Source organism: Anoplolepis gracilipes, chromosome 11 (assembly GCF_047496725.1).
Source record: "Anoplolepis gracilipes chromosome 11, ASM4749672v1, whole genome shotgun sequence".
NCBI lineage: Eukaryota > Metazoa > Arthropoda > Insecta > Hymenoptera > Formicidae > Anoplolepis > Anoplolepis gracilipes.
The window spans coordinates 8,493,206-8,506,176 of NC_132980.1; the positions used below are offsets into that span (position 1 = coordinate 8,493,206).

The following is a 12,971-nucleotide window of genomic DNA, read 5'->3' on the forward strand; positions in this document are numbered from 1 at the left end:
TCAGAAAGCTTTCTACCACAATATTTTATAACGTACGTACTCGCGGTTATGTTTTAAAAGAAAAAAAAAAAGAGGAACGAATAAAATATTTCTTTACGTAAAAGTGACATTCTTTAACAAGATTGTGTCCTGCGGCAATATTCTTGTTAAGTGGAAGTTCTCGAAGCTGTTATTGTATGCATTGTGAATACTACATCTGATACTGACGCAAATTTCAGGAACAGTTGTAACATTCTCTCTCTCTCTCTCTCTCTCTCTCTCTCTCTCTCTCTCTTTCTCTCTCTCCCTTTCTATCTATGTATTTCTCTTTTGCAAAATCTATCTTTCTCTCCTGCAGGTAATATTTTTCACAGAGTTCATTGAAACAGTTTTATTTTCAGCCAGACTTATCGATATATCTATTTCACAATTTAGTTTGATTTATTCACAAATTAATAAAATAAATAAAATGTATTTTATTTGACGTTAAAAATACTGGTCTGTCTGACAGAAATAAAATATATTTTCAAATTATATAAAAATATTTAAAAAGTTGTGAATATAATGTGCAATTCATCTTCACGTATTTCAAAATAAAAATAATAATTAAAATTATTATATTAAATAATATTACTATTGTTACACACACATACACACACATTGTACCTATATATAATTTTTTCTTGAATAAATAATACAAATAATGGAGATTGTACATATAATTTAGAAAGAGAACGAGAGAGAGAGAGAGAAAAAGAGAGAGAGAGAGAGAAATTTATTATATATATATTATTAAAAATAAAATGTAAAATTATTTAATAATTATCTAGTTTTATATTATTTATTTGTGTTGCATTAAATTTATATGTCCAATATGCGATAGATTGCATATAAATATTATATATTATAAATATATAAATATTATATATTATAATAATATAAATTCTATATTGAAAAATATAAGCTTTTTTTAAAAAATTTAACTGTACCTTTTTTCACATATATTCTATAATTTTACATAATTAAATTGAATTTGAAAGTTAAAAAAATTCTGCAAGTAAAACAGTACTAATATGTAATAACCAAGTCATTCTCGCAAAATAAATGTCTAATAAAAATAATGAATCATATCTTATTCTACATTCTTATATTATTATATCTAATACTATTATTAGCGTGGTAATTATAGCAATAAGAATTTCGATCATACTACGTTTTTAATTAAGCAATATATCAGTGTAGTCGAAAGATGATATTGAAATTTTCGATTGAGTTTTTTTGAAACATCGGATATTGAAACCTTAGCTTACCACGCGTGTTTGACATGCTTTGACTGTTCCAGGTACTTGCCGCAAGTAAAGAATGTTATAAGGTATATTACAAGCTGCTGATTCTAAAAAGATAAATATCGACGATGGATGATCTCTCTTTGATCTCCGTGTACGATGCAATCATAACTTATTATGATATACGCACGATGTACGTGTTCAAAGAAAAGTATGATATCGATAGCGGTAGAGCAATCGTATAAGTTGGAGCGATTTACAGGAGATTATTATTGGATGTTCAAAGCACAAAGGGTGACCGCGTTTTAATATAGTTTTATTCCTCTTTCTCTTTAATGTTTAACTAATGTATCTCTTTCTTTGATTTTTAATCCTCAATTTACAGACTCATTGTGCTTATTTACTTAAAAAGATATTAAGAGAAGACATTTAAAATATTATTAAAGTATGAAAAGTGACATGCAAGTTTTAAATTAAAGGACAAAGAAAATGTAAAAAATAGAACAAGAGTGATAATTTACGCATGTCAGCTTCTAATTTTGTTTTATTCCAGGTTTTTAATGTTTTTGATAATAATATACCGAAAAATATGTCTACTGGAAAGATAAAAATATTTTCCATACTAAGTATTAAAATAAAAAGAAACAATTACACGTTAGGTTTTATTTTACAATAATTGAGAATTGTATATGGATGTAGATTTATTGGATCGAGAAAAGAATAAGGACAAAAGGAAAATATTCCGATGTGTACTCTTTTGTACTAAAAAATAAAAGCCAACGAAGGAAATAGACAATATGCAGATTTTAAAATCAAATTGCTCACCACGAGTTATTTTATTTTTCTTTTTATGTGAAGTTATTAGTTTTAGAATACAAAATTTATCGTCGTATTTTATAAACAGCGATAAATTAAGAATAAAAACAAAAAAATGCAATCAAAGACTTCGTATATTTCAAATTTATTTTTTGTGTGCAGCGAATTTAACAAAGCAATTAAATTTTGTATACAAAGACTATACAAAAGAATTTGATAATTAACATTCTATAGCTCTGTTATATGCAAAAATAATGCAAAAATTATAAATATATTAACCATTTATTAAATACATATTTTAGATCAAAAGTAAGATTAAATAATTGAATAAAAAGTAATGAAATGTAATTGCATGTAATTATCTAATCTCATCATAGCATTGATCTTGTATGCCAAATTTTTATTATCAATGAATGTATCAATTAATTATCAATTTGACTTATCGAATATTAATATTAATTATAAAATAATCCTAGTACAGTTTTTTAAAATGACTAGGCAATTTAAAAATAGATGAGTTACACGTATTTTAAGTAAACTATCACATTACCCCTGATGCTCAAAATATCTGAGGACAAAACGACTGTCAACACTACTATTACTCTTATACACAATGACATTATCAAAAAGTTAATTTACTTAATTTTACCTATTACACATATCCGAAAATCGCGGCAATTAGAAATGAAACGTTCATTTTAGAGGAGGCGAAAAGTAACCGTTGCATGAAACGTCGATGAAGAAAATGATCTTACGACCATTGAAAGTGTCTCGATATCGTATTCTGCAACAGGTTACGCTACTCCCTCGAGTGCAATCTATTTTAAAGTAGGGATATCCATGAGATCGACACGCTTGCTCAATTCGAATCCTCATTTATCATGGATAATTTATCGCGAACTATTCTATGTTTCAAACATAGAAAGATATGCAGATTATTTGATAAAGAATCATCTCCCTCAAACACTATTGCAAAAACACTATTAATCAATCTCGAATGTATAGATAGACGTTTCGCGACACCGTGCACGAAACAAGTGGCCGGCAAACCCAATCAGGCTCGCTCTTTCGACAAATGATTCGTCGTTGATTCTAATTTATTAGATGTATCGAAATGCCGGTAGCTTTCTGTAAAAATCGAGTTTTAAGTGACATTTAACATACGTTCCGCTGACGATTGCTCGGCTCGTTTTTTTTACTTGTTTATTTTATTTATGTAAGCGTGTGTCCGTGTAGTCTCAAACTTCCGTTTATGTCACATTCCCGTCGAACATGTCTTTCGGATGAATAAAGAATAGAATGATCTCCAACGGACAGGATGCGAGCAAAGACACACTCGCTCGTACGACGCGCGGAACGCGACTGAAGGCGCGTCAGGAGTCGGTTCGAGAGAAGAAATTACCGGCGCACGACGTGGCGTCGCGCTCGCACGCGCCCACGCTCGCGCACGTGTCGAAGGGTTATTATGAATTTACCCTTCCGTATAGAGAAAAAAATTACATACACCTCTTTAATGCGATACAGCTCGAATACGCCGTACGATAGCGTAATTTTCGTGTTATTTCGAGATCATTTAGCTGGTTCATTGAAATTGACGTTAAATTTCCCATTCAGGAAGTGATTTAATTCGAGAGTAATGTTATGTATTATTTAATTCTATGTAAATATATTTGATGCACGTAGTGACGCAATATAAGCTAACGTTATAATAAAAGACCTAATTATATATAAAGTAAAAAAATTTTGATTTATTTAAATATCTCGAATGTTTACAAAAACACGGAAATATTGTTAAAGAAGAGTTGAATATGATTTGCAAACAGTTAGGATAAAAAGAAACGAATTTGTTTAGAATTATTTTCAAAGATTTAAAAAGTATTGGCATATATGAAAATATTTACGTCAAAATCATTGCATTGTGGTTTAGTTTTATATTTAGTGCATGATATATCACATGATATGTAGAAATTAATATTTTTTAATGAAACTTTATAATTCAATATTTTTACATGTGTTTCTCTCTTAACGCTGCTTCTCTAGTATTTAATATAAATATAATTAACTAAAATAAAAAAACGAAAAATGTACATAATCTTACATATAATATGTTACATATACTCAATTACTAAATAACAACATTAAATCGAAAAGTATTAAAACAAGAAGAAGTAAAAAAAGAAAAAAAAATCGAAAAGATAGATGGAGAATTCTGTATGTTGACATATATGTCTCTGTTGCATATTTTCATTAAATAAAATATGTATTTGTCACAGATGTAGCTCAACGTATTTAGTGCAAACAATAACAAACATGCGTGTAATTGGAATTGCATATTTGCCGAACTTGAATGCACTTGTGCCAACAAGTGGTTGGATTTCATTGAATTTGTCGTTACCTCTCTTAATTTCTCTTGGTTTACTTTAATTTCGATTAATTTCATTCAATTGCAATTTCAACATGGTTTTAATTTCTGATGTCGTGAAATCTCATTCTTAGTATTAATTAACTTTGCAAATTATCGAAGATTATTCTTGCAATCTATTCGAATCCAATGTTCTGTGAACAACCAACTGTTCAAATACACATAAAACGTTGTGTTTGCAATCCGAATGAATATAATACAAATCTAAGACATTTTTGCATTTTAATGATATATTTCAATATGCAAAATAGCATGAGATGTAATTAAATAATAAGTCATAACAAGATCAAAAAAATCTGCATTTTTATTATCTTTATTAACTTTTTATTATCGGTATGAATCTGTTATTAAATATTACTTTTCTGTTAGTGCATTTATTTAATGATTTAAAAGATTAATAAAATTAATTATCAGAAATTTCGAGCAAACTAGTTTTTCTCGATCAAAGCTTTATGCAAAAATGGTGTTACTAAATTTTGCAATATAATTTTCTCGCTATAACTCTGGTCAATTGAACATCGATTCAAGTTTATGTTTCACTTTACAGTCCCATTTTATTCTTTGATGAATTATTTGTTTTAAATTTCGCAAACTCAATTCATTTAAACGTAATATGGTAAAATGTGTATGTTTGATACTGTCCCATTGTTCTTACAACACATAATTATTTAATAATAAAATAATTTGACAAAATTATTTATTTTCGCATTATTTATTTTATCACAATCTATAAAACATGTTCATAATACAGTATATATTGAAGCAAAATAATGAAGAATGACGAAGAATCAAATTTATAGTTCGAGTAAAATTGTAGCAATTTTATATTGAATTTAGGAAAACTCTAATGGTGTACTATTATAATACTACCTGCAATGGAAAATGTACATACATTATCTTGTATGCTTTTTAAATTAGATTTTTCTTATAAACATTATAAATAGACAACCGCAATTATAAAATTCTAGCCACGCAGTAGTCGACATAGTATCATGAATTTCTTGGCATGTTCCGACGTAGTAATGTAACGTGCAAGCCGCACATTTTGCGCTGTATGCGCAAAAGCTATGTCATTAACATTTTGTAACACGTATATATTTCAAATGCACTCGTAATTACCGCAAATGCCGCTGTTTAATGGAATGGAAGTACGATTAATTATTGATATGCGTTGATAAAAGCTAATAATAATGTGTTGAATGTATATATTAGAATATCAAATAAGATCTTTATCATTATTTTATACTGGAAATATTAAAAGAAATCTTTTAGTATTATTTTTTATTTAATACATTATTATTATATACATCAAGAATATTGAATAGCTTATAAAAATTATAAGAATATTAACAGCTCGTAAAATTATGATAATTAGTTCGGTTTCGAACATTAGGTGACTCACGTTGTATAATTGCCTGTTGCCTTGAACGCACAGAACTATTTAAGATAATCTTTTTCCCATAACTTCAAATGTCTTGGACTTAATACCGGGGAAATATTGCTTTCCATTTTCGTCCACTAGGTCGACAAAATTTTTTGCTGTAATTAGTTCGAATCCTGCACCCCTCGCTGATTTTTGCGAGATGATCGACGTAAACACCGTAGCTGTCGCTGGAATATTGTACTCAGGGCCAATGAGATCCCTATCGAGATAAAAAATTTTAGAAAAACAAAAAGTTTACTTTTTAAAAGTTGTTTTACTTTAAAAAGACTATTTTACTTTGAAAGGTTATCCTACTGTAAAAAGATCAATTTTCTTTGAAAAGAACTTGAATGTTCACAGAACATTGAAACTTTAAAGTATAAAATGGCAAAATATCAGGATTTGCTACATTTTTATTACATTAATGCTTTTAGACTTTTTTTCTATTTTTTTATTTTATATATAGATATCATGTAACATATCGAAGAAATATTTATAAATTCCACTAGATGTCATTTATAATAAAAATGATTACATGTATATGTATATTAAGAGAAATTACGTCCATAATATTATGTTTGGCTCAAAGTGAACTTAACAGTTTACATAATTTTTGTAAAAGTGTATACATTATAAGTAAAGATATTTAAATCAATAAGTATTTTTAGATATTTGTATATTTACTTGCGCTCATATGATAAAAAATGCTAATTAGTATAAACAAATCATCTTTCTAATCTTAAAATCGTTCTTTAGCGAAACTATTTAATTTTGATTTTATTCAAGTTTTTTTCTTTACTTTACCAAAATTTACAATAGAAATTAAAATTTAGCGGCTGTAAATCAATGATCAATTTTTGACCGAAAAGAATTTGAATAAAGATTGAAATTATAAAATAGTTGCGCTATGAAGAGCTATAGAACAGATATAGATAAGTAATCAGATTATGAAAAGTGGTATATTTTTAATATTATATAGCATGAACATTTATACCTAAACTAGTAGTGGGTTAAATATTTTTTTTTATATTTATAATTTAGATTGTTCTATGAGAGCAGAAGAGCCAAAATTTCTCTTTTATTTATTTATTTGTATAGGCAAATTTTCGTAATTATTAAGAGGATCTGGGGGATTCGAAGAAAATTGAAAAAAGGTCATATTATCGACCGTTTTGACGTATTGAAGATAATTACGGGTTATTTAAATTATATGAATATTTTAATTCATTTTGCTACTATTTTATCATCGAAAATGTTTAGATCTTTTATGTGACTGTCTCAAAAATAACAAAATAAACATTTTATCATATTACTGGTTTTTTACCGACAGCTTACCGACAAATTTACTCATCTATAATAGTGCACAGCAATTATTTTCAAGTAATCTATTGCATATTGCTGTAATATTACTGTAATAATACTATAATTAAGTATTGCGTGAGTGAGTTTTTTTTGCTACGCTAACTTCCATAAGGCTGGCTGTCTTTAACAATAGCTTGTCTAGGTGTATATTATATAATATGACCTCTAGTGGAATTACATATTTCAATACAAGTCTCATACCTGATTTTTAGAATATCTTTTCCTAAACCATATCCTCGAAAAGCGGGATCTACACTAAGTCCGATAGCATAGAGATACTTGTCTATTCCATAATGTTCATATACTACTTTAGTTGCACCAGCCACGATTGTGAATGTATTTTTGCAGTTTTGTGATTGAATCTGAAATAAAAAATTATTACTACTTAATTAAATGAATACAACACAATCATACGTTGCAATAATATTATGCTTATATAATGCTTAATTCTAAACAAAGAAAAGAAATAAAAATACTTCTCGATGTAAAATTTCAAAGCAGACTAAACAAACGTATTTTTTATATTTTTTATATTTGCTATAATAAATATACAAACCTATATATATATATATATATATATATATATATATATATATATATATATATATATATATAACCTAAATATACATACAGTGTTTTCTTTAACTACAGCACTTATAAAATATCTCTGTTTATTTCAGTGACACGAAAAAAAATTAAAAGCAAAACTTATTCAATTCAAAGACTAATATCCTAATAAGCAAACTTTTTTTAATAAACTTTTGGCGATATTTTAAGGTTATTGATTTTTTTTTTTTAAATAAGATGTATATATTAAAATGATATACATATTTTGGGCATATGATAGGCATATTTTCATTAACACGGTAATGTAACTTATAAAAAAATAAATTCAATCACATAGGATATGTTGATCTTCAAATAATTTTTGTTTTATTTATTGATATTACATAGTTGTCTAGAATAGACCTTTTATGAATTAATAACTTGCAAATAAAAAGATAAAAATACTTATTACAAAAATAAAATGTATAATTTTTCAAAAAAATTAACGCGAAATATTTACCTGATATTCTGAAATACTATCTTTACGGTCTTTATAGTCAACACCTAAGGCATTCATACCAGCAAGTATAGGTTTCCCTCCATTTGGATTTTCGGTGAAGGCAGCTATGGATATACCTTCTGAGATTAATAAACGCCATATTGTACTTACATCTTGCAAGAATACAGGATCATTTTTTGCATCTACAAATATGATAAACAAAAAGATAAAGTAGAATAAAAACAGAAAATAAATACTTTATTCCGAATTTGCATAACCATAAGTAAATAAAATATATGAAGAAATATTATTTAATATTATTAAAAAATAACTTTTGTAAAACTATTTTTCATAATTACAGGTTTTTTTATATTTTAAATCTAAAACGCAATAAAGCAAATATGGAAATAATATTACATAATCAAAAAAAGAAGAAAGAAAAACTTACTCAAACATTCACAAGTCGGCTCGTCGGCCAAAAAGTACGTACACATATGTTGAACTGCATCTTCATACCTGTCTTCAGGAATTTCCTGAATCGTAAATTTTATTTGTTTGCCGTCATTGGTCACTTTTTCGACTGATTTCCAAATCTTGGGTGGTTGGCCAGGTGGTTTAATACGCGGCAAGTTTTCCATTGCTTTTTTTAAATCGATTTCTCCGCTTATTCTTTGCGCGTATGTCCGCGTCAAGTGGCACTTCCAAATGTCACTAAAACGGAAAACTTTTAACATTGATAATTATTCAGTGACCTCTGTTCGTTGTTGACTAGTCGCTTACTGTGGATCGAGTGGCTTGAACGGAAGCATATTCGTCTTTACATATCAGCAGAAGATATAACAGACCCCACTGTTGCATTAGTGAAAATATGTTATCGTCTTTTCCGGTTATCTCGTTTGCACAAACATTTTATTTTTTATTTCTATCTGATTATACTTGCTTTATCTTAAACACACACAATTGCTTAGTATGATGCATTTATGGCGCATATACTATAATTATGAGCGAAGACTAATAATAATTTATGTGTATGCAAATATAAATATAAATATAAATTTTGTAGCACACGAAAAAGACCATACTATAACAAAAAATAAAATGTGAAAATAATTTTGTGTGCTGTACCTGTCTTTTATTATAAATTATACTTAGACGCTATAATTATATTATTTAGACACACAATACATTTATTTAACATATAATTAATTTATTTGTTTAATAAATATTATAAAATTTAGTACAGACATTTAGTTATTTATCATAAAATAATCTCAAAAATTTATTTTTCTATATTCTATTTAATTACATATAAACAATAGTTTGCATTTTATATTATTAATAATAATATATAATAAATACTTTTTCTTAAATAATTTTTAAAAATAATAATTTGTGTGTGTGTTTATATATATATATATATATATATATATATATATATATATATATTTATAATTTATTAATTATATTATTAATTATATCTATAACATAAATAGAATTAATAATTTATAAATGTACTTTTTGAAATAGAATAGCTAACATATACAGCACAGAAAATAACTGAATTGCAAACTTTATCTATTCCTTATCAACGTACAATAAATATGTACATACGTATGTAATAAAAATTATTTTTTTTATGATAACTCGAATAATATATCTCACTTTACGCATTTTCCGACAATATAAATATTATTATTATTATTATTATTTTAGATTAAGAAAATAAAATAACATAAAAATTGACGGATCGAATAATTTAAATAATAAAAAACAGTTGATATATAAAGCATAAGTTAATAGATGGACTGATAAGTCGAATAATTTAGGTGAAAAATGTGATATTAACCATTTATTAATAACAGTTTAATAACTGAAAAAGAATAATAACCTTTTTTTAGAATATAAAAAAAAAGACTTTCTAGAAACGTTTTAATGTTGAATACGTGTCTTTTTGTTAACTGTGCAATCAATTAAAAATTGAAATTATTAGTTAATAATCAATTAAAAATGCGAGGAACATTACTTTAGGCATAAAATTATTTCGTAAAACATTACATATTTGAGATAAAGAATGATGTTTCTTTCTTTCTCAGAGTGATAACAAATTGATAGGCACACATAGCTGTAGGCACATCCGCCGTTTTATCATTCTAGGAGTGTAGCGAAATTATATATATATATACACACAAAAAAACACACAATCATGTCCAAAAGTATTGGGTATCCTTAATTTTTTCTTATTTCTTAGTATGTAAATACAGAAAAAAAATGAAAAAATTTTTACAACTATTGATAGTATGTTAAAGCTTCAACCTTCAAAATGTTTTTTCTTTTTAAACTTTTCTATGATGATTTTTCGCCTACTATCGACATCTTTTCTGAGAAATACAGGTTTAACTTCAAAATTATGTAATGTGGTAAAAAAAAATCAAAGGCAAGTTTCAAAAAAAGCATTTCATAGGTAAAATATTGTAGTTTATGGAATAAAAATTTTTTATGGAATTGCAGTGTTAAAGTACAAAAATTATTAGATACCTTTATATTTTTTGTTTTTTTTTACATATATAGATAAAAATAAATGCAATAAAATCTGTTAATAATTTTATTTATTAATAAAAAGAACAATAATTGGATTAGAGCAATTTTGTACGTTTATTAAAACATAAAACTACTTATACATTTCGAAATTAGAATGCAATGACAAATATAAAAGATATAAAACAACATATAAAAGGGATAAATCGGGCGAACGTTTCGATCAAATTTTTCCGACCTTCAGCGCAATATCTAATATACTATATTAATGATTACAATATTCACAAAAAGGCCAAAACTGTCGGTAGCAGGGTTGGGAAGTAACGTTACAGTTACTTTTTTTCAGTAACTGTAACGGTAATGGCGTTACCAATTTTGTTTGTAACGGAAAATGTAACTTTGTTACATTCTTCGTACATGTCTATAAAAAAATGCTTAAAAGACAACTTAAAGACGTCTTATTATCTTTTAAATATCTTTAAAATGTCTTTTGACCTTCCTGTGCAGTCTGGGAATTTTTTTCAAATATATTTGAATATACTATATTTTTTTCGAATATAAAATTTTCAAATAAAGAAACAAATATTTCTCGTTTCATGAATAGGCGCTCATTTTATATAGTACATGTAACATATAAAATACTATAGATACGTGTGCACATATGCACGAAATGAAACTTAAAGATTGATAAGAGTATTGAAACGTAGTATCACATAGAAACTGCTGGCATTTCTTTCATAGTATCTTTATACTTTGTAATAAAACATTTAAGTAGACAGATAATTCAATGATTAGTCAAGAATTCGATGATATGAAAATTATCGTGTTAGAAATTTAAAATAAAAAAAATTGAAGAAACGCGAAGAAAGCGATTTTAACCATATTTACAAATCTATTGAAAGTGAACTAACAGTAAGAAAATTATTTTATTTACATTTACAGAATCTAAACGTGTTTGAGAAAGCTTGTTTACACTTTTTTCAAAAGTTTTTCTTATTTAAAATAATTTATTATTATCAAAATTATTACACTTTTTAATATCAATAGCGATATCATCACTATCAAAAAATTATATCATTTTGATTACTTTAATGTAAAATAATGTTCAAAAATTTTTAGTGTTTAGTGTAAAAATTTGATCTTGTATTAAAAAAATGTTTATGTAAAGTTTATATTGTATAAAAAAAAGTAACGGAAATTGTAACGATTCGTTACTTTTTGAGTAACAGTATCGGTAACGAGTTACTTTTTAAAATTAGTAACGAGTAACGGTAACGAATTACTTTTTGGAAAAAAGAACGGTAACGGTAACGAGTTACTTTTATAAAGTAACTTTCCCAACTCTGGTCGGTAGGAATATAAAACTAATTTAAACTGTCAACTTATATATAACATCACAAATTGTCAACGGATAATTAATAAGCATATGAAAAATAAAGAACGGTTAATATATAAATATTCGGTAAAAAGTCAATAAAGGTCAAAAAAATGAAGATCCGGTTCTTTTTAATAACTTTTTATTTTTCTCATTTATTTTTCATATGCTTATTAATCGTCCGTTGACAATTAGTAATATTATATATAAGTTGACAGTTTAATAGTTTTATATTCCTATCGACAGTTTTGGTCTTTTTGGATATTGTAATCATTAATATAGTATGTTAGATATTGCGCTAAGGTCAAAAAAATTTAACCAAAACGTTTGCCCGATTTATCGTTTTTATATGTTGTTTTATATCTTTTATATTTGTCATTGTGTTCTAATTTCAAAATACATATATGATTTCATATTTTTAATGAACGTACAAAATTATTTAATGCCAATTTTTATTCTTTTTATTTGTATATTATATTACATATTTAGAGCTCTTAAGTGCTATTTATTTATTAATTAATTAATTCAGAAATCAATCTGGAAATAATTGAAATAAAAACTAATTTATTATTTCTTAGAAGTATGTATTTTTGACATTCTGCAGATCGATAAAAAATTTATCTCGAAAAATGTCAGTCGAGTTCTATAAACTACGACAGTTCACCTACAAAATTCTTATTTTAAAACTTTTTTATGATTATTCTTGGCCAGTTACATAACTTTGAACC

The 12,971-nt window shown here is 26.2% G+C and overlaps 2 protein-coding genes and 1 long non-coding RNA gene across 5 annotated transcripts in view; 1 reads left to right on the plus strand and 2 right to left on the minus strand.

Annotated features, from left to right (window-relative positions):
• Window positions 1-3,689, minus strand: part of Ccap-r (Crustacean cardioactive peptide receptor) — a 72,167-nt gene extending 68,478 nt beyond the window's left edge. The window contains exon 1 of one of the 3 annotated variants that reach the window (XM_072901885.1): window positions 3,246-3,689. The gene's annotated coding sequence lies outside the window, so the exon portion shown is untranslated. The remainder of the gene's footprint in view (window positions 1-3,245) is intronic. The other 2 variants (XM_072901886.1, XM_072901884.1) reach the window with 2 other exon arrangements.
• Window positions 1-12,971, plus strand: part of LOC140670963 (uncharacterized) — an 81,187-nt gene that overhangs the window by 63,921 nt on the left and 4,295 nt on the right. The gene's annotated exons all lie outside the window — the stretch shown is intronic.
• On the minus strand, window positions 5,287-9,227 carry LOC140670961 (uncharacterized). Its single transcript, XM_072901891.1, has 6 exons — window positions 9,114-9,227; window positions 8,782-9,044; window positions 8,355-8,536; window positions 7,490-7,650; window positions 5,906-6,146; window positions 5,287-5,633 (listed from the first exon to the last, which is right to left on the minus strand). Exons 1-5 carry the CDS (start codon window positions 9,140-9,142, stop codon window positions 5,945-5,947), a joined length of 837 nt encoding a protein of 278 aa, XP_072757992.1. The 5' UTR covers window positions 9,143-9,227; the 3' UTR covers window positions 5,287-5,633; window positions 5,906-5,944.

Coding starts and splice junctions, on each gene's coding strand:
- LOC140670961 (XM_072901891.1), bottom strand. CDS start 9,142: ATGCTTCCGTTCAAGCCACTCGATCCACA. Junction 8,537..8,781: donor GCCGACTTGTGAATGTTTGA/GTAAGTTTTTCT, acceptor TCATATTTGTAG/ATGCAAAAAATGATCCTGTA. Junction 7,651..8,354: donor ATAGTATTTCAGAATATCAG/GTAAATATTTCG, acceptor TTTTTATTTCAG/ATTCAATCACAAAACTGCAA.